Genomic DNA, 22,122 nt, shown 5'->3' on the forward strand with positions numbered 1-22,122 from the left:
AACATCTAATAATATGACCTTTCAATGCTTCCAAGAGTCAAGAAATCAGGTAGACTCTGGGGTTTCCAACATTTTCTCACTGGACAAAAGCTTGGCACGCAGCCATGGACATATTAAAACTTTGTTCCATTCCTCATTCTCATGGTGGGAACGCTGACAATGAAATTTATACACGCGGGGCAATCACCTAAAGTGGTTGCCACACTTGTTTTCCAATTCTGTATGTGATTAAAAATTATTTTATTCAGCAGAATGTTTCCTATTTCAATGTATTTGGGATGAAGCTTTCCCTCTCAGAAGAACCCAACTTGCAGATCTACATCATAAGCCTTTCAGTCTATTCATTGGGCTTCTGGCTATAAATTCCTGCCTCCCTGATATTGGGATTTCAAAGCATTTTCACCTGGCGTGCTAAAATGTGCGGAGGAGATATCATATCTCAGTTTAAACCCCTCTCTTCTTCTCGCAGAAGAAAACCCAATTCTGAGGATTTCTGTGTCAGTTCAGACACCATTTCACATTCCAATGGAAGGGTTTGTGATGAAATGGGTGTTCCAGTGAGGGTAAATAAGAAGAGGAAATGTAGTAAACAGCATGACTACAGAGGCATAAGGCAACGCCCTTATGGGAAATGGGCTGCTGAAATTAGAGACCCAATAAAGGGAATGAGGGTTTGGCTTGGCACTTTCAGTAGTGCTGAGGATGCCGCTAGGGCTTATGATCGAGAGGCTTTTAAGATCAAAGGATCCAAAGCCAAGCTTAATTTCCCCATAACAGCGCAGCTGCCAAATTTAGAGAATGGTCTAAATTTGGAGGAGGGTTTAGTGGAAGTTGTAGAAGCCTCAAAGGCTATGGATGCATCTACACAAGAGTATCTTGAATATTTGGAGAAGGTGCTGGAGCTGAAACCTGAGATCCCATGTAAAATAGCTTCTGGTGAGAGCCCCTGTTCCTCCTCTGATGTTGATAACGGCCTTATTTCTGATTCAGATCCAGAGTTTTTCAATTGGGGCAGAAATGAGGGTGAAAGCTCTGGTTTACTTTGTGAATCAACCCATATAATGAATTTCAAGGAATATCAAGAGGAAGAGAATAATGTGTTTACTGTCGAGGATTATGGATGGGTAATGAATTCGTGCAGGGTTGCATAGTTGATGGGATTTTATCCATGTCATCCATTGGAGAACGCGTATTTGCAAAGCCAAAGTTCATTGTGTAGTTGGGAGAGTGTTGATGACAATGGCCTGTGGGATTGTAGCTTGTGAAATTTGCATTTGGAATAGTATACTATAATCGAATGCTGTTTGGGTGTCGTGTGTAAAAACTCGTTTGTGTACATTATGTTATCATTTTCTGTCTCACTTCTAGCTGTCTTCGGAAAGATCCTTTCAAAGTATTTTATTTTTCCCTTTTCCTTTTTTTTAAAATTATTATTGTAGTGATATTGTAAATCTAATATTTTTCATTAATACATTTTAGAGGGTATAATAAATATTTTTTAATGTTTATTTATCATTCCTTCTCATTTTCTTCAGTCATTTTATTGAGCTGTTCTTTTTTATCAACAAATTTATATTGATGTCTCTTTCAAGAAATCATTCATTTAACTTTACAACTTGTATTTAGTGTCATTAATGTAGTTTTTTATCATTAAATGAGAAATAAAGACTACAGGTGTAATCAAATCTTTGATATCATTCGTTTAACTTTACAACATGTGTATGGATAGAGAACATTTATGTCGGTCATACACAGTTATGACAATTTTAACGAATAGTTTGGGGTATGTATAAGTCTCAAAAATATTGAATTCCTTGGTTTATAAGTAGAGGATACATTTTCCAAAATGTTGAATAGATGGTTCTAAATAATGTTGTAGGATTTGTGAGAAATACTCCATATATCAAAGGTATTGCATGTTGTCAACAAGACAACATGGTATGACTTTGCTTGAATCATTTTCAATTTATTATATATAAATGATTGATTTTTGTAGAAGGTAATCAAAGGCATGTGAAGACATTTTTTATAGGTTTACAATCAAAACACAATACTATTGGATATCTGATCACTATAGTTAAAACTTTTGACATATTGTGTTATTATGGAAATCAATTGTTCATTTTCTAAAGATATGTCCGTTTGTCTTTCATAGTTCAAGTTAATGACTATACAACCGGATAAGAGAAAGGTCCTATAAATCAAGTTTAACAACTTTGGGTATATTTTGATTGATTAGAATACTTATCTACAAGGGCTCGGGATAATTCTTCAAAGGTATGTTTTTTTGGGAAGTTATGATACAAACATACTTATTGTCAGTTAATGTTGATGTATGGGCTTCATTTGTTAATGGTTAAAATGTTCCTAAAGCTTTACCTATACATCTTGATGAAAAGAGGAAGTGTGAAGTTGATATAAAAGCTAAATTTTCTATATTTAACGTAATTTTCTAAAGATGTTTTTGTTAAGGTAATGCATTGCAATTTTCTAAAGAAGTGTGGGACAAATTGAAAAACACCTAGCATGGTAATGATAGAGTTAAAGAAGCAAAGATGCAACATTTGAAATCAAGATTTGAAGACCTCAGGATGGATGGTGATGAAAAGGTATAAGATTATCTCCTTAAGATGGACGAAACTGTAAATGGCATAAGAGGAATTAGTAAAAAAAATGATGATATAGATTTTGTAAAGGAAGTGTTGAGATCACTTCCAAATAAATTTGATTCTAATATATGTTCCATAGAGGAAAATAGAGACATTAACAAGTATACAATAGAAGATATTCATGGAGCACTTGTAACTTATGAAATGGGAAAGTTTGGCAAGCAGGAATCCACAACCAAGTAAACAACAATCAAAATGGAAAAGAAAACAAAGAAAGTCTCTTAACAATTAGAAAACCTCAATTATTGAAGAACATTCACCAAGGAATATAAAGAAAGGATCAGATAAATGCAAAGGTAAACTTCCTTTTAAATTATTTAATTATGGTAAAATATAACACTTTGCATCTAAATGTACTTATGATAATCATGATGAAGTAGATGATGAGAAAGAGTAATCAAGTAAGAAGAAATTTAATATAAAAAAGAAGTTCTTTAAGAAGAATAAGAGTTCGATTGCTGATATGTTTAGATACTGAATCTAGTTGCTCTGAACATGATGAAAATGATTTTTTATTCATGGCTATAGAAACTACTTGTCAAGAATCATATAGTGATTATAGTGTTGAACTTGTTGAAGTTGATTTGGAATGTGAATTTATTTATGCACTTAAAAAGCTAAAGGAATTTAAGTGTTCATGAAAATCAATTCATAAATGAAAAAGAGAATTTTGAAAATGAAATCAAGGAATTAAGTCAACAAGTTACAAATTTAAAGTTACAAGTTGGGTAACAAAAGAGAATTTTTTTTTATCACTAAGGAAGAGTTAAGTTCTAAAGATCAAGAATGTACAAAGCTAATGGTGAAGTAGTATCATATAAAAGGAAGTTAGAGAAACATAGAATACTACTTTGGATTATATATTAAGAAATCAAAGGAAAAATGATTATCTAATTGGAGTTGGTTTTGAACTTGGACAATGTTCTAGTGACAAGAAAGATAAATCTTTATTTGAGATATGTAAATCTTAAAGAAAGGACATAGATCATAATATTACTACTTCAAAATTAGGTAAAATAACCATATTTTTAATGATAAAAGGTAGGTTATATCAAGCTCTCCACTCATGGGTGAAAGATCTTCAAACGGGTTTACTTCATTCATTAATGGGTATTGTTTCATGTGTCGTCGATATGGATATAGAATAAGTGATTGCAAACATATGTCAATATGTTTTTATTTTGGTTTTTTTTTTCCCCTTAAATGAATGGTCTAGGGTGTTACAAATGCAATCTCTTTTGTCATGTTATGAGGAATTGCATAACTAATTCTTTTAATGCAATCTCTTTTATCATGTTATGAGGAATTGCATAACTAATTCATTTCAAAATGATCAATCATATAATAGTCTACAAGTTGACAAAGACTTTGCTAATAAAGTAACAAAGAAGTAGAGGTCTAAGATTAATAAGTCTATGTTCATTCAAATGGATTTACATTCTAAAACAAAGGACTTCTAGATAATTCATAGTGGTTGTTCTAGACACATGATATGTGACAAGATAAAATTTGACAAATTGATTAATAAAAAAGGTGGCAGTGTGAGTTTTGGTGATATTCTACAGGGCAAATTAAAGGTTTGGGTTCTTTAATGCTTAATGACAAAATGTCTATTCATGATGTGTATTATGTTGAAGGTTGTGATAATGGATATGAAGTTGTGTTCGATAGTTATGGTTATCGAATCAAATTTAAATCAAGACAATCGGTTGCATCGTGTAAAAGGTCTAAAAGGAATGTATATACCTTAAAATATATCACAAATACTAATGATCATGAAGATGTTTGTCTTATGGGATAAGTGAATGAAAGTTTCTTATGGCACAAAAGGCTTGAGAATTTGAACTTTGATAACTTGGTAACAATTATTTATCATAAAAAACTAGTATGCCATGTACAAAAAAGTCAAAGAAAGTGTTTGAAGGGTTAAGAACAAGATTGGGGGTTCTATTTTTATCTTATCTTACATAAGTTAATCAATGTGTGATAGGTTTCAGGGGAGCATTTATGATCTTTTTATTAAAACTTTAGTACATCTCCTTTGTCATTGATGTCAAAGGGGGAGAAAAAGCATGGTTGATGATATTGATATGATTTTTTGATGGATTATATACATGTGCATAATATTTGATGGATTCTATACAAGTGTTCTATATAAGTGTATGATATACTAGGTGATACAGGTACATGCATAAATCGGTATTGGCATCAATGTCGAAGGGGAAGTATGTTGAACCCTTGGTATTTGGTCTTTGATTATTGTCATTGATGTTAATAAGCAATTATAACATCTAGTTGTAATATTAATACATAAAATGGAGAATTAGATCTTTCAATCAATTAGTACACAAAATATAGAATTAGATCTTTCAATTAGTTAGTACACAAAATGTGGTTATTTGCAAAGTGGTATGATGTGGTCTCCATCATAAAATTATCTTATTTAGTATTTATATACATTAGAGTAAACATATTAAAGGCATTTTTTAAGGTGTTATGAAGTTAATACTTTAAGGCATTGTTCAAATTAGTATTTTAATGTAAGAACGAGGTAGACAGATTTGAAGTAGATGTGGGTATAACTAGTGTCATGGATGTGCATTTGATACCAAGTGAGAAATTATGTATAATAATAAAAACGCTAGGGGAAGCAATTAGTAGTTGTTCTAGCTGTAGTGCCTGCCCCTAGGTCATATTTTTGCTAACATTGTCGAACTCTTTTGGAGCTAGTTTCATGTTGATGGTTAGCAGCATTGTTTGGAAACTATCAGATATTGTGCTATGGATTCAATTGATATATGATGAGATTATCTGGTACTTTACATTTCATGTATGCATGATGATCATTACATTGCTTTCAGTTATTAATGATGATTAGTAAGATGATTTATTATCATATGTGTTTTCTTATGGATACTTACCCCATACTTGCATGTGTATGGTGTGCGTGTTTGTTCTTATGTTTGGCGTGTCTGATGTGGTTAAGGAAGGGAGTCGTAGTCACCTGCTAGTCGAGATCTACACGATGCACCACTTCCTGCCATTGCCTGTTTGGTTTAGTATATATTGTGCTTGTACATGCATGGTTTTTATGTAGGTTACAAGTACCGAGTATCGACTTCCCTGAATTGTCAGGATGAGCGTACCCTATCACATTATCTCAATGATAAGAGAGGGGAGATAGTTCTCAAGTCCAAATCCCAACCCTTTAAGCCATTTGTCCTAATTGAAAATTAGGACAAGTATCTGAGTTGAGTACCCTCCGAATACATTGGATAACGTAATTTTTGATATAAACCCTTGGTTTGATTTTGTATGTATTTTGGCTATGATGGATTTTCATATTTTTACCTTGTGAGTCTTTGGAGTATTTTCTATTAATTAAGCCTAATTAAAAGATTTAATTAATGGTTTAATTTAATGAAAAATTAATATGATATTTTAATATTTATTTTATTTAATTAATTGAGAAATTAATTAAATAAAATAATTAAATTTGAAAATAAAAGTTATAAGTTTAAATTTGGAATGTGACAATATTTATTTTAATAATAATATATATTGGAGTTCATTTTTAAATAAATGACTAAATAATATTATTATTAAAGCTAATAAATATTTTAGCAATTAAGTTTTGAAAATGAAATTTAAAAGTGGAAAATATATTAAAATTATTAAAAGATTAAAGGTTGCATGATGTGTGCACATTATTAAAATATAAATATATTAAGATAAGAACAAGTGGAATTATTAAAGTTAGTGCATGAGATTTAATAAATAAATTAATTAAATTAAAAATAAATAAAGTAAATATTATATTAATTGATTGTGCATTATTTTAATATTTGTTCACATAGGAGTTGGCAAATTCTCGAGAGTTGTCATGTAGACAACACAGAGGTTTGCACTCTAAATATGCACAAGTTGTCTACACTTAGGAGTTAGCATATTATTTTGAGCACATGGTGTCTACAACCTTATGACTCATCTAGAAGGTTGGAGAAGACTCATGTTTAGTTGTCATGCTTATCTTCTAGCTATTTCTAGAGACACTCTAGATGCATCTTAGAGGCCTTTAAATAGAGGCTCTCCTAGTGTGTTTGGACAAGCTTAAATGGAAGCTTCAAGCTTCAAGCTTACATGCATTTGAGAAGCTCATATGCTTCTACATGCTCATATGTTTCTCCATGCTCATATGTTTCTACATGCATCTATGCTTCTTTTAGCACTTCTAGTCACTTGGAGGATTCGGTTGGCTTGGATCTTGGAGGAATTGCGACTAATGGAGAAAGAAGAGATTTTCTATGGACTTCTGAGACATGGCAAATTAGCATTAGTGTCAAGGTGCACTCTTGATAATCACATATTCTATTTGCACTTTTTCTCTTCCTGTCTTCATCGTGTCTGTTATATGTGTCTGAATACTCTCTGTGATTGAATCTGCAATTTGAAGTTGGAATCTAGATATGTATTTATTTGGTTACAAAGAAAACAATTAGAAAACTCTAGCTTCAATTTAAGAAAGAAATTAGATCTAAATCGGGTTTGGGTTCGAATTTATATTGTGAAATTAGATAGACAAGATTTGAAATTAAAATAGAAATTTTAAGTTGAAAATTTGAATGGTTAGATGTAATCTTTCTATCAAATTATATTTTCAGATGCATACGAACAAACCTATTAGATGGATGAATGGGTAAATTTAGAGAACAATTACCCTTTTAGAAGAAATTCTTAATTCATCACAAACTGCCCTGTCGCTGCTGCTTGGATAGACCCGAACTCAGTCATTCATAACTTTTTATCGTAATCGAATTTATTTGATCGCTACGGTCAGAATTGGCACAACTTGGCTCTCTCCAACATAATTCAATTTCAGCCTGATCCAACGGTTCATTACGGAGATATGGCCCTCGTACTAAGACTGTTTTATTCAAGGACAAATATTTCTCCATTTCCCATAACCAAGAGTTCTTTATGCTTAAACTTCACAAAAATAATATATCAAAGCATGGAATGAATTAAAGATATTATTGCAATCTTCCCTTAGTAGAATCTTATTTTTATGCATTAGTTTTATATCATTTATTAACTAATCTAATTTAGTTAAGATTAGTTAATAGTAGAAGAAGTATAATTAATCTATTTATCAACCAACATAGGAGGTATTTAGTTGAGATATTAATATTAGGGATTTATTATCATTTTTTATTAGTAAAGTAATAAATTAAACATTGATGGAATGATACATAGTTGACTCTTAATGAACGAAACTATTATCAGCTGATAATCATGTAGTTATTGACATAGCTACTAGTTATTTTAATTGTAGAATTAATTAGATTTAATTGATAATAGAGTTTTTAATTATTTTATCAAGGAAATATTAGTATTCATTGAAAGAAATGACGAATGTGGTCATTATAGATTTATTAATAAGATTTTCAATATAGCTAGTTATTAAATATTAACAAGTCATTATTATTGAACTATTAATACAAATATTTGTGTACTGGATTATGGTTGACTTTTAACGTACAAACTATTGTTAGTTATTAGTCAACTGATATTTATTGGGTTGTTGATATGGTTATGTAATTATTAATTAAACTAATTAATTAGAGTTAGTTAAATTTAATTAATAATTACGTTATGTAATAAAGTTTTTAATTGATATGCTAATATCGAATCCTCTAACAAAGTTGTTAAGTATTTACATCGAAGTTGTTAAGTCTTATGACTTGAATTATGACCTTAGATATTATATAGTTGTCAACGATGATAACGATTAAATTAAAAGACTCAAACTTTAGTAATACTTAATTAAGTTTCTAATTGAGAACTATTAGAATGTTGAAAGGTCATGGATTGTGCACCTATGAGAATTGATTCATTTAATTGATCATTTTAATAAAGTTATAATCTTTTTATTCGAAGACTAGTAATTGGCTCTCTTATAATATAACGAGTAACGATCCTTGATTATGTTGAAAAGTAAAAGTAATATTAAGGAAAAGTTATTCAATTAGTAATATGGATCTTAGAAAATAAAGTGAATGATTTAATTTAAGGTCAATGATGATTAGTTTAATGAGTAAAGTATTTACCCTTAAGTGATTCTTAGAATATTATTTTAAAGATAATGCTATCGGGGAACAAATGGGTTGACGTGTACGACAAATGATAAATCCTATACACTTGAAGTATACTTGAAAATAGAAACTGAAACCCCTATATTTGATTCAACTATGTGATTTTAGTAAACCAAAACATGTGTTTGCATTGTGTTTTCTCTATGCTTCTAGTTTTGGGTTTTGGGTTGACTAGTGTTGACCAGTCTTAGGTTGTTACTAGAGGCTTGGGGGTTGTGAGATGTGGTAGCATGTTGATCTTATTTGGTCTCGATCTTTATAAACCCAACCATGGTAATGTGATCGTATGCTCTGTAAAATGTTTGTATTTACTGATTGTTATTGTTCATCAGTCTTCATTTGTGAAGCTGAGATGTATGTGTATGAGACACTTGAGCTAATCATTTTTTAGTCATCGATCAGTTATCCTTGGATTATTTTTTAGTTGCCATGATGGGACTAAAATGTTGATTTAATTCTTGATGATGTCATGTTGTGACATGTTTGACTCAACCATTTTGGAGTCTTTGATTAGTATGATTTTGAGATATTCTTGGTTGCTTGTTGAAGAACCAATGGATATGGTGATTTATTTTGAGATATATTTTGGTTATTGAGAACCAATGGATACTTATGATTATTAGTGATGCCTTCAGTTGCCAATAGAGAACTGTTGTGATCATGATTTTCTATGGATGCTTTCCAGATGCTCATGGAGATTTGATGATTCTTATTGTGGATATTTGATGCTTTTATCATGGATATTTGATGATTCTTTTTATGGATTATCTTTTGGATTTTCTTTTCAGTCGCTTGTATAGGATTGGGGTGATTTTATGATTCCATGAGCTTAGGGTAGGTTATCTACTTGTAGTGTTGGGAAGTGGCTTGCAATGGGGGTCGGGGCCCTAAGTGGCTGTCAAGGTAACTCATTGTAAGTTTGGTTAAGAAGTGATAACATTTACACACTAAATGGGGATTAAATGAACCTAAAAATAATAATTCTTTTGGTTCTTGCCCATGCCTTGAGTGCTTGTACAGACTAGGATGGGAGTAGAGAGAATGCATGGTTGCGACCGTGCATTCCATAATATGCCTCGTCAGTATGAGAGGATACTAGTGGCCACATGAGATCAGTATGGACCCGTGGAGTTTAGCTAATTGCCAGGATAACTTGTACATGATAAATTCGATGACACTTTCTCGCTTGCATAGTAGGTTTCCTACATGTCATTGTGTGCCTTTGGGAATTAGATGTCGATTTTGTGTGATGGAACCTTTGAGTTAGTATACTTTTAGGATTCCTGGAATTATAGAGATTTGTGCTATGTGTTTTGGATAGTTTTTTTGGGACTTGAGATTATCTCTTCAGCATGGTGGGAGTGGACCACTTAGGTTCCACATGGTCGGGTGGTAGTGTTTTTTCCACTCTTATCATTTGAGATCTGTCCGAGACACCGTGGCTGGAGCTTTCTTGGTTGGTATTTATCTTCATTCTGTTCTTGGAGCATTATGATAGATGATATACCCTATGATGGATGTATTTACTGGTATGTTCCTTACATTGATGATTTGCATATGTTAGTTGATGATATATTATGCTTTACTTTGCATGTTAGTAGGATGTTTTTAGGAGTGACATTCCTACTATGTTAATACCGATGATCTCTTCGGTGCTTTGGAATGTTACGCATGGAGGGATGGCTAGGATCCATGATGGTCTAATGATGCTATTTACGGTTGGGAGGAACCATGCACTTAGTTATTTATGTTTGTAATGTATGGTTATCTTTTATGATGCATGTTTATATCTTTTATGATGATGTATCATGTATGACATGTGGTTTCATTTACTTTAATTGCATCATGGAATAGAGTTAGTATGATGATGTACTTTATTTTCATAGATGTATATTCTTTTATGCCTTTCATACCTTGTGACATGTATAGTGGATGATTAAACAATCTAAAATGTAATTTATGAATGTTAGGATGTGATGTTAGATGGATAGTTATGATTAGATGTGATTCAACGTTAAACGATCTTTAAAGAAAGTAATCTATTATGTTATGTTATGTTTACTTTTATTGAATTGTTGCTAATGCTTCCGTTACTGTGCATAAGTTGTGAATGGTGTATCTTTCATGTTTAAAAAAAAAAAATTGTTTGGAAAACTTAGTGAAATTTAGATTAATTCTTTGGATCCCTTGGCGGGGCATTACACTAGCTAACTTTGTGAATCCAAATAGCCTAAACTATATATCAAATTTTGAAGGTTTTTTTTTTTTTGTTGTTGTCTCCATATGCAACTTACTTGTTTAAAAAAACTTCTAGATTGTAACAATACTCCTAGCATTGAAGGATAGCAAATGTAAGGAAACTCAGGGGCAAAAACAACTTCCTACACTAATCCCTTAAGGAAAGTATCGTGCAAATTCCTATTAAATTCTTACAATTTCAAATCCGATATTATGTAAACAATAATATTGCAGTCAACCATAGATACAAAAAAAAGATATGGAAAGAAAACACATAAACACCAAGATATGCCAGTGGAGAAAAACCTTTTCGTGAAACAACTCCACTCCTCCAAAACCTACACAATGTATTATCTTCAACACATAAGGTTACAACACACTTGCAATGCAAGTTCTTTTAGGAGAACAATGACACAAAAGACCAATCCAGTAGCAACATACCATACCAACAATACACTTTCTCACTCTCCAACCTGCAACCCTAAACATGCTTATATCATGTGCTTTTCCTTTTAGGGCAACTTCCAAAGAGCAACTGTACTAGGGATATACCATTCTTCGAAAAAATAGGAACCCAAAAAAATTTCGCACATGAGTTGGAGACTCGAGTGTACAGTAATCAATGATCAATTGCCACATGTCTTCACGTCTTCACCCATCATTGAATCTTCTAGAGATAGCTCTTACACGTCATAGGAATTCGTCATAACCATTTTAGCCATGATCTACTTACACAATTCAAGATGTTGACACATACAAGTGGAGTGACACATCAACATGCCAACTAGACATGTAGACTCACACTTTATTACATTATTTGCAAAAGCTACATTTACAAAACAAATAATAAGAATAGGTTTATCCAAGGTTGAGACACCTTATTCCTAACAGGAAAGATGCCATTTCTTGCCCCTTTTACTCTATTACTCATTTTCTTAGTCAACCAATAAGTTTGCACAATTGACCCAATATATTTTTTGTAAACATTTCAATATTTATGTAACTTTTGCTCAAATGCCCCATTAATGATGCACTTTTGATACAAATAAATTTGTACAGTTGATTTAATTGCTAACATTTTTCTATAAAAGGGAATGACTATTAATTCAACGAATTTTCAAGTAACCTTTCAATTTGTAAAATTTAGCACATGACTATTATAACACTTGGACATGCTACTTTTTGACCTAAAATATTTGAATTTGATTGCAAATGACATTGATAAATGCATGGGAAAACCTAGATGTGTCTAAGAGAGAGGAGGTGCCTATGTAGCCAATTTCACTTTTATTGTAATTTATTAATTAATTTAAAAATCACCAATAATTATGTAACTTTTAAATTAATCAATAAATTGAACAATGATCAACTCGGGTGCAATTTATCTGCTTTTTAGCCAGGGAGCCAACAAACAAGGCAGTAACGTACATTTCAAAAAAGTTGGCAAGTTGGACCCCTTGAAGGGTGACATCATAATGTCACGGAACAGGCCGATTGCAAGGTGGGCGAATTTTTCATTACAAATCTTTTCTGTATCATAATTTTTTTCATTCAACCAATCGTTTCTCAGTCACACTTGCAAATAGAAATAATTTATATGAAGACAGGCTACTCTCATAACCCACTGGTTATAGCTGTATTTCGATTCTGTGTGTGATTAAAAATTATTAAACTCGGCAGGCTGTTCCTCACAAGGATGCAGCTTGTAAATACACGTCACTGATCTGGCTATAAATTCCTGGTTCCTGGGAATTCAAACCATTTTCATCTGGTCTGCTAAAATGTGTGGAGGAGATATCATCTCTCAGTTCAAGTCCCTCTCTTCTTCTACTCGCAGAAGAAGACCCAATTGCGAGGGTTTATGGGTCGGTTCAGATTCCATTTCATCTTCGAATGGAAGGGTTTGTGATGAATTAGATGCTCCCAGGAAGGTGAACAAGAAGAGGAAATGCTGTAAGCAAAACGAGTATAGGGGCATAAGGCAACGTCCATGGGGAAAATGGGCAGCTGAAATTAGAGACCCAATAAAGGGAGTGAGGGTTTGGCTTGGCACTTTCCCCACTGCGGAGGATGCTGCCAGAGCTTATGATCGAGAGGCCGTTAAAATCAAAGGAGCCAAAGCCAAGCTCAATTTTCCCAAAACAAAGCAGCTGTCAAATTTAGACAATCATCTAAATTTGGAGGAGGGTTTAGTAGAAGTTAAAGCAGCAGCCCCAAAGGCTATGGATGCATCAACACAGGAATATCTTGAATATTTGGAGGCATTGCTTGAGCTGAAACCTGAGATACCAAGTACAACAACTTATGCTGAGACCCCCTGTTCCTCCTCTGCTTCTGATTGCAGCCTCGTTTCTGATTCAGACCTTGATTTTTTCAATTGGGTAGGAAATGAGGAAAAAAGCTCCGGTTTTCTTTCTGATTCAGCCCATGTAATGGATTTTAAGGAGTACCATGAGGAAGAGAATAATGTGTTTTGTGTAGAGGATGATGATTGGGTAATGAGTTTGTATAGGGTTGAAGAGTTTTTGGGTGTGTATCCATGTCCTCCATTGGGGAACAAGGATTTGCAAAGCCAAAGTTCATTGTGTAGTTGGGAGAGTTTTGATAACAGCGGTTTGTGGGATTGTAGCTTATGAAATTTGACATTCTCGTAGCGTGCTGTAAATAGAATTGTGTTTGGGTGTCCTTGTAAATTCTGGCTTGTGTACATAATAAGATCATTCGTAGTGAACAGCTTGTTTCGTACCATCTGGGTATCATCTTGTCCTTCTAGAGCTGACATATTTATCTCATTTTTTTTGGCCGTCTCTGAAAAAATCCAACTTGAAGCATGTTTCTCTTTGACATTTTTATTTGATAATGTAAGGAAGAATTGAGGATCTTTTAGTTTTCTTATTTACTCAAAGAATCAATAGACAATTCTTCTAGAATAATTATGGCGCTTTTTATTGTTATATGAATCTTAATTATACTCGCATATTATTTTTTTCACATTTATTCGGCATTGTTTTCCATCAATTTTTTCTAAAGGTATTTAGGGGTATTTAGGGGCAGCGCCTCTGTGCTAGAAGTCAAGGGGAAATGCCCCTTGCGAGGCCTTGGAGCAGCATGCTAGGCGGGATCAAGGGACAACGCCTCTTGTAGGGTTCTAGGGTTAGTGGCTTCAAATGCGTTTCTTATCGTAGTACAAGGTGGGGTTGAGAGGCAACACTTTCGAAGTCAAAAATGAATATACTATTGTAAAAAGTATCGAGAGTTAATTTTTCTATTGGTCTGAATCTTCTAGCCCTAATTTGGTGAGCGGCAAAAGACTCGTGTAAAATGGTTTAGGGTTAGGGATTTTATGATGTATGATGATTTAGCAGCTTTGTGCGGTAGTATTGAGTTGCAAAGGATTGCAAATTGTAATTAGGTTGTAGTTACTGGATGATAAGAATATTGGACTCATTGTTGGTGGATGTGGCCCAAGAATTGGGTGAACCATGTTAAATCTTTGTGTGTTGTGTTGTGTTCTCTTCTGTGTGCTTTATTATTATTATTTTGATATTGGTTATATTTGCATGTAATTGTTATTTCTATCTCTTTAATTCTAACACTTTACACTAAAATCCTTAGCCTTCTCCAAACATGCAAGGAATCCAATAATTTGTCATCAATGGATTCTTACTCATTTTTCCTAAAAGCGTCGTAGCAATAAGGGATCAAATGAAGAACACAATAGTAAGATACGTTTATCTTCTTTTTCAAGCTTAACTTCTACTGAAATTAGTTGGAGTTGCAATTTACTTGTTAATTTTATTTTGGTTTGGTAAATATTATTGATCTTCTTTCATATAGAACACGTAATGGTCTTTCTTGAAATATTTCAAGTGGACATAATTTAAAATACATAATTAAACAATTTCTTAGGTCTCTTTGTCCATCTCTGCCTAATCCGCTTCAATCATTCTATTAGGCATGCCTTTCATTGCAAAAAATTCCCATTGATCTCTATCTTGCAAGAGATCTTTCATGTTAAATTAAAAGATTGTATCTAGTATTATTGATTTGGTCTTAAGTCATGGGTTTAATCAATTGCTAATTTAAAAAATTACGTAACTTAAATTTCTTATCATACTTTAAAATCAAAATTCTTCAAAAAAGTCATTTCTTTTCAATTACAATCAAGATACCAAACATTGTAAAAAAAGATAAACTCTTAAAAATAAATTATGTTTAACAAAATATATCTTGAATATTCATCACGTTATGTAGAACTATAAATTGGAAAATAAAAAGTAAACTGTAAGATTTAAACAATTATCATAAGATGTACATAGTTGTTAATCCTTAAAAAAAAAAAACCACCATCAAAGATAGCAAAGCTCTATAAACAATAAAAGGATATCATTTTAATTTGACAAGATTCAAGTAGTATTTGAGTACTTATAAAGAAACCATATATCCTCTAGTTAATGCATGCAATACGTAATTTTTTTTTTTTTGGAGGAAACAAATAATAGATTCTTAAGACTATGACCACCAAAACTTATGTAACCTAATATCTCTTCATGATAAATCAATACATCTACGAAGAAAACGTAATTCACAAGCATCTTTGACCAGGCTACTTTATGTGCACTCTCTTATAAAAATAGTCCTCCAATGTGTGAAAACTAACATGAGGGACACACTTGATAATGGACTACATGCTCTACACTATAGGCACTGGTTAAATAGTCGAATATTTGCACTGGCTTTTAGCCAGTGCCATTACTTCTAGTTACTTCCATTAGTTTCAACAGATTGTATTGCCTCGACATGATACATTTTTTAATTATTATTCTGTATTATGCACTTCGATGTGACCCTACGACATGCTCCAGGATATATAAAATAATAATTATATATTAAAAAATAATGAAAAATATAGCATTTGTTTAAATATTAAGTAAAAATAAAAAATAAATAAAAATATATTATGTTGGAAGCAGAAAAACAATTAGTTAATTTTTAGGTCGATAGGCTTATATGTGGGAGCTTTGCTCCCGAATTTTACAATTTTCCACTGAAAAATTGTCAGCATTTATCGGATTTCATATTTTCTGACAATAGATCTTTCCTTTAACAATTTCTATTTTTGACTCCTAAAAACTATCACTTTTATTTCTAATTTAGTCTCTAATTTCTATTTTCTATTCAACTCTTCATTTAATATATTTTGTTTAACATTTGTTTATAAAAACAAACTTTTCAATCAAAGTAGAATAGTTGAATTTTGTGTGGGAAGGTTTTTCTATGGTGTGAGAAGGGTTTCACCTATTTTCAAATGTTTGGATTTATAGCTGCAATAATGTTCAAAAATCCTTATAGCCTCATTTATTAGTTTAATAGTGCTGATTTTTCTTGGTTTTTTAATACATTTTTGAGTTTTCTATTGTGACAAATTCTGTGAATCAGTTAATCATTTTCTTTACACCATGCTTTTAAAAATATGTAGGATACAAAAATTAGTGAATCATTGAATCATTGGTGCTAGAAAGAAGGTAAAAGAATGCCCAAGGACTGTTTATTATTTTTGTGACAGATTATTCATTTTGGATTAGGCAAGAATCTTTTTTATATTAATTGTTTAAATCAAATGAGTTATATTTCCACACTCTATTCTATTTGGATACCATTATTTGATTCAAGTCTATTGAGAATCTACTTTTATTAATTATTTGTGATTATATATATAACAATAATTAAAATTGGGGTGTGTTACTTATATATGCAAGCAATAAGATTTAACAATAAGAGCTTTAATGAAATACATATTACATAGATTTGATATTGAAGACCTTGAATAGGAAAAATCATTTAAGCATCTTAACAAGAGAGAAAAGTTGAAAAATAAAATGATAAATATGGAAAATAAGACAAATCTACATTTTTTAAAAATAAAGAATGACTTGGATTAAAATAGAAGAAAATATAGAAAGTATTTATCCATCTAAATTTTACTTTAGTATTTCTTGAAATTAAAACTTAATTTAATTTTTGAATATACAATGATTTGCATGAGGTTTATATTGACATTTTAGAAATAATTTAATTTAGATTAACTTTCTAATATGAAGTGATTTAAAGTTAAAAAGACAAATAAAATAGAAAGAGTGCTATATTGTTCATATATCTATATATTAATTTCTATTTTATTTTAAAATTATAATTCAGGCGCTGTCTCATTTTTGTACTAATTATACTAGTAATCAAAACATCTAAAACTATTTAAAGGAGCTATGTTTTTTTTTCGCATTCTTATCACTGATTTTTTGCTGAGCTTGTTTTCGATCCTCTGGGCTGATACCGCCGGCAAGGTGGCTAAGGCTAAGGAAAACGTTGACGACGGCGAACAAATGGTGATCCCCGTGCATACGACGGACACAGGTGGAGCCTCTCTGACCTTCCCTCCATTTACTTCAAACCACTCCGCAAGTACGTCTTTCGTTCCTTCTGCTTCGGCATTCAATTCTCCTACAATGAGCGAACAAGCCATTAATATTGGCAGCTCCAATTTCGATCCGGTCCCTCTTGCCAAATCTAAGTCATTTTCGAAGGCAGTTGCGAATGCATCTGGTAAGATCGATGATAAAGCTAGGTTCATAGGTAATCTGTGGATCAATGAAGGTGCCTACCAAGGTAAGAATCCCGAGGCTTCCGCGGCTCTGTTTTCCTTGTCCCTGAATTCTGAAATGCTTGCCGAAATTGTTAAGGAAAGAAACAAACTTAAAGACACTGCTATTTTCTTTGCTTCAATGGAAATTGATAAATGCCCACCTCAAAATTTTTTGGATGATTGGTTTTATAACTTTTGGAATATGAAACTAGGGTTTAATATCTCATTTTGCAGGTAGATCCAAAAGGGGTGGTTTGTCATTTTTTTCTCTAATCATGAAGCCCAACAAGAGGTATTAAAAAGACAATATTGGAATGTTGGTTCGACCTTGTTCTGGGCTTTAGCTTGGACGCCTGAAGCCGTGCATGAAGAGGTTTTAGCCCTCTTGGTACCTAGGTGGATTTTGGTGAAAAATGTCCCACCTTTCCTTTGGCAATTCCTTCTTCTGTTAATGGAAAATTTTGGTAAAACCATCCAGATGGACAAAACTTCCAAGTTAGTCCCACATATGGATGCTAGGGTTCTTATGTCAATCCTTCTAGGGATAGAAATCCCTAACGAAATTGAAATAAAAGTTTTGCATGAAAATTATGTGTGTCCCATCGAAATCCTAGGAGGTTTGAACACATGTTTTTTGTCAGGAGGGAAGGCCATCGTAGGAAGGATTGTCCTATCATTAACAAATCCTAGCCTAAACCTCCTGGTAACCCCAAATCCCCTACCACGTTTGACAATCCGATTAACCAATCAATTGTTCAACCTTCTCCCGATTCTATTGGAAAAACTTTCAAGGAAAATGTATGTATTGCTCAAGTTGATCTGCCATCTATCATTCAAAAGAACCCTCATATAGATGTCGAGTCGGGGCTTGATAATGATGATGGATTTACTCTGGTTAGCAATAAGAAGAAGAGGAAAAAGAATAATTCGGGTCAACCCAAAGCCAATAGCCTCAAAAATCTCCGTCCTCCTTCTCAGGCCAGTTTACCTCATCTGAGTATTGGTCTAGATCTAGAGTCTACTTCTCAAGCCAGAACCGTTGCGTCTGACTTAACTCATGATAATTTTCCTCCAAAATTTTTTAAGGAAATTGAAGACGGGTATATCTTTGAAATTATTCCTGCTAAAGAGTTGAAACTGAATGATTCTAGCATGGATTTGGAGCCCTCTGAACAAGACGAATCCTCTAAAATAGAGTCTATGACTATGAAAAGATGCAGAAGGCCACCAGGGTCTAGAAATAAACTCATTGGTAAATTGGATGGGGACTCATCTAGTAGTCCTAGTATGGTGAATGGAACTGCGAATCATGATATTGTCACTGTATCTCAATGAATTGCATCTCTTGGAATGTGAGGGGGATTGAATCCCCTGATAGGAAATTTGTTATTAAGAGGGTTTTAAATTCTTTTGATAATATTGATTTGGTCATGCTGCAAGAGGTTAAAGCTACTGGTTTTAATCTTGATTCTAATCTTAGCTTCATTTGGAAGGATTCTATTAAATTCACAACTAACCATTGCAGGGGAAAGGGAGGAATTGCTATTCTTATTAACCCTAAATGGGAATCTTATATCTCTGATAATGGTGTTTCGCCATGTAACAGGGTTGTTTGGTTCATTATGAACATTAATAATAAATCTGTAGGTTTTTGTTCCATCTATGCTCCTAATGAAGTTAAATCCAAAATCTCTCTCTAGAATTGGCTTGCTAATCTTCCTGATATTTCCTAGTTTTTTGGAGGGGATTTTAAAATGGTTGAGTCACCTTACGACAAGTCTGGTGGCCTTCCTTTTAAATGGAAGGATCAAGAGTATGTTCATTGGACCAATTTTATTAGGAATAAAAATCTGTTTGACCCTCTTGCCAACTCAAAAGACACTCACCCTGGAATCTGGCACACCTGGTGTAACTTCCAGCAAGCTCATGCTCAGATCTATTCTAGATTAGACCACTTTATGGTAACAAAGACTTCATTTCCTTCCTTCCTGACAATAATAGTGTCATTGTCAAAGTCACGGCCACCGTTTTATCTGACCATCACCCTATTTTCACTAGGATTAATATCAGTTCTGGCCCTATTCGTCAGAACTCTGTTTGCTCCAAATTTTTGTTTAACACCAAGCTTCTTCAAGATAATGATGTCCTCTATGCCATTCATATCATTAGAAATTTTAATTTTTTTAACCTTAAAGACTATTCTATGCTAGACAAGTGGAAGGTTATGATTCCTGCATGGAAGAATCTGTTACAGACCATTCGCCAAAAGCATGCTAAAGACTTTAGATTTAATGAGAAATTGTTAATCTCTAGCCTTTAGGAAGCCGAGTTAAAGGCTCAATCTGACCCTTCCAACCTGGTTTTTCTTAACCAGTTGGTTGCTTCTAAAGATGCCCTCATAAAGCATCAAGAATACAAGATCCAAGGTGCTAAAATTCGCTCGAGGGCTAACTGGCTCCAACATGGGGATCGTGGCTCCAAATTCTTTTTTAACCTCCTTAAACATAAGCATACTAAAGAATCTATAGATAGACTAATCATAAATAACAAGGAAATCATGGATCCGGCTAGCATCTCTGCCGCCTTTGCTATTTATTATAAACAACTCTTATCTTCTGAGGACTCTAGAGAGGCCGTTGAAGGTAGAGATAGTTGTAGAAGTCTTTTTCCCAATAAATTGGATGATGATGATGGCAGGTCCCTCTCAACCCCAATTTTTGTTGAGGAAATTGAAGGGCCCATCAAAGCTCTCAAGGATGATAAGCTCCTGGGTGCGACGGGCTTCCTATTGAATTTTATAAGGCTAACATCACTTGGATTAGCAAAGATCTGCTGGACCTTTATAACGAAGCTTTAGCTACTGGCTCTCTCAGGCCGAAAATTAACAAGGGGTATATTAAGCTCCTTCCTAAGGAAGGAGATAAAATTATGATTGAGAATTGGAGGCCGATCATTCTCCTTAATGTTTCTTACAAGATCTTAGCTAAAGTGCTTGCTATTAGACTGGTTAATATTCTCCCTAAGTTTGTTAGCATTACTCAAACTGGTTTTATTAAGGGAAGATACATTCTGGAGAATCTTATTACTTCCTGGGAAGCCATGGATTGGGCTAAAGTGTCACATCAAAATGTTGCTTTGCTTCTCCTAGACTTTGAAAAAGCATATGATAGGGTGGAGTGGCAATTCATTATTTTGATGTTACAGTCTTTCGAGTTTCCTTCTTATTTTTGTGATGTTGTCTCTACCTTGCTTAAGGATGCTTATGCTCAAGTTGAGGTTAATAGATCTCTTTCAGATCCTTTCCTGCTAGGTTGTTCTATTAGACAAGGATGCCCCTTGGCCCCTGCTCTTTTTGTCATTGCTGCTGAAGCTCTTTTCTACATTCTTAGAGACTCCTCTTTCTCTCCGAACATTAGAGGTCTGTACCTACCTAACAATGCTGAGCTTTTAAACAGCCACTTTGCTGATGATACTGCTATCTTTTTTGAGCTTTCTGAAACCAACTTAAAAAATCTGCAAGTCAAATTGGATTTTTTTTGTGTTATATCTGGTGCCAAACTCTCTCAAGCTAAGTCTATATGCCTGGGATGGGAGGACAAGCCTCCGGATTGGTTTTCTCAATACAATTTTCAGTGGGGAGGATCAAAGAAGATTGTTAAGTATTTGGGAATCACTTATTCTGTTGACCCTTCTCTCAAAGATATGTGGTCCTCGGTTAAAGCCAAAATTGAGAACAAGCTTAACAAATGGCATAATAGAAACTTATCGCTTGTAGGTAGAATTCAGGTTTGTCAAAAGATCCTGTCCTCTTATAGTATATATTATTCTTCCACTTGGATGTTTAATAACTATTAGATTCATGATATCCAAAAAGCCATTAGACATTTTTATGGTCTAATGGCAAAGGCGATTGTAAGCACCATGCTGTTAATTGGGATTGGTGTCATACTGCTAAGTCCCTCGGTGGGCTTGGGCTTAAGGACCTTAAGTTACAGGGCATCGCTCTTTCTGCCAAACGAATTTTTCAGGCATTGGAAGGTGACAGTCCTTGGAAGGTTCTTGTCAGACATAATATTGAGAGAGGTTACCCCAAGGAGGCTAAATCTTGGAAGAACCTCCCCTTTTGTGACCTTATTACTGGTAAATTTTCGGTCATAGTCCAAGGTTCTGCGATTTTTAGGTCTATTTGGCGCACTTGGGAATATGTCCAAAAGTTTATCTCTAATAAGGAGTTCTACAATAATAGACAAATCTATGGTGAAAAGTCCATTTGGTGGAATTTGTGTGTCAATAATAAACCTCTTGCACTCTACCAAGGATGTTCTGCCAAATCTTGGGCTAAAGCCGGTATTACTCAAATTGCTAATATTTATGAACAGGATGTCCTTATTCCTTGGGATGATCTCAAGATTAAGTTTGATAT

The 22,122-nt window shown here is 33.3% G+C and overlaps 2 protein-coding genes across 2 annotated transcripts; both read left to right on the plus strand.

The window, feature by feature from the left end:
- Positions 1-416: 416 nt before the first annotated feature.
- LOC149555507 (uncharacterized) lies at positions 417-1,151 on the plus strand. The gene has a single exon (XM_089829419.1). The coding sequence runs from the start codon at positions 417-419 to the stop codon at positions 1,149-1,151; it is 735 nt and encodes a 244-aa protein (XP_089685545.1).
- An 11,453-nt stretch (positions 1,152-12,604) lies between these two features.
- Positions 12,605-13,804, plus strand: LOC149555508 (uncharacterized). The gene has a single exon (XM_089833653.1). It carries the CDS (start codon positions 12,841-12,843, stop codon positions 13,693-13,695), a length of 855 nt encoding a protein of 284 aa, XP_089689779.1. The 5' UTR covers positions 12,605-12,840; the 3' UTR covers positions 13,696-13,804.
- The last annotated feature ends 8,318 nt before the right edge of the window (positions 13,805-22,122 follow it).

Source organism: Cupressus sempervirens, chromosome 5, assembly GCF_028749045.1.
Source record: "Cupressus sempervirens isolate cs-2001-9-10 chromosome 5, ASM2874904v1, whole genome shotgun sequence".
In the NCBI taxonomy this organism is placed as follows: Eukaryota; Viridiplantae; Streptophyta; class Pinopsida; order Cupressales; family Cupressaceae; genus Cupressus; species Cupressus sempervirens.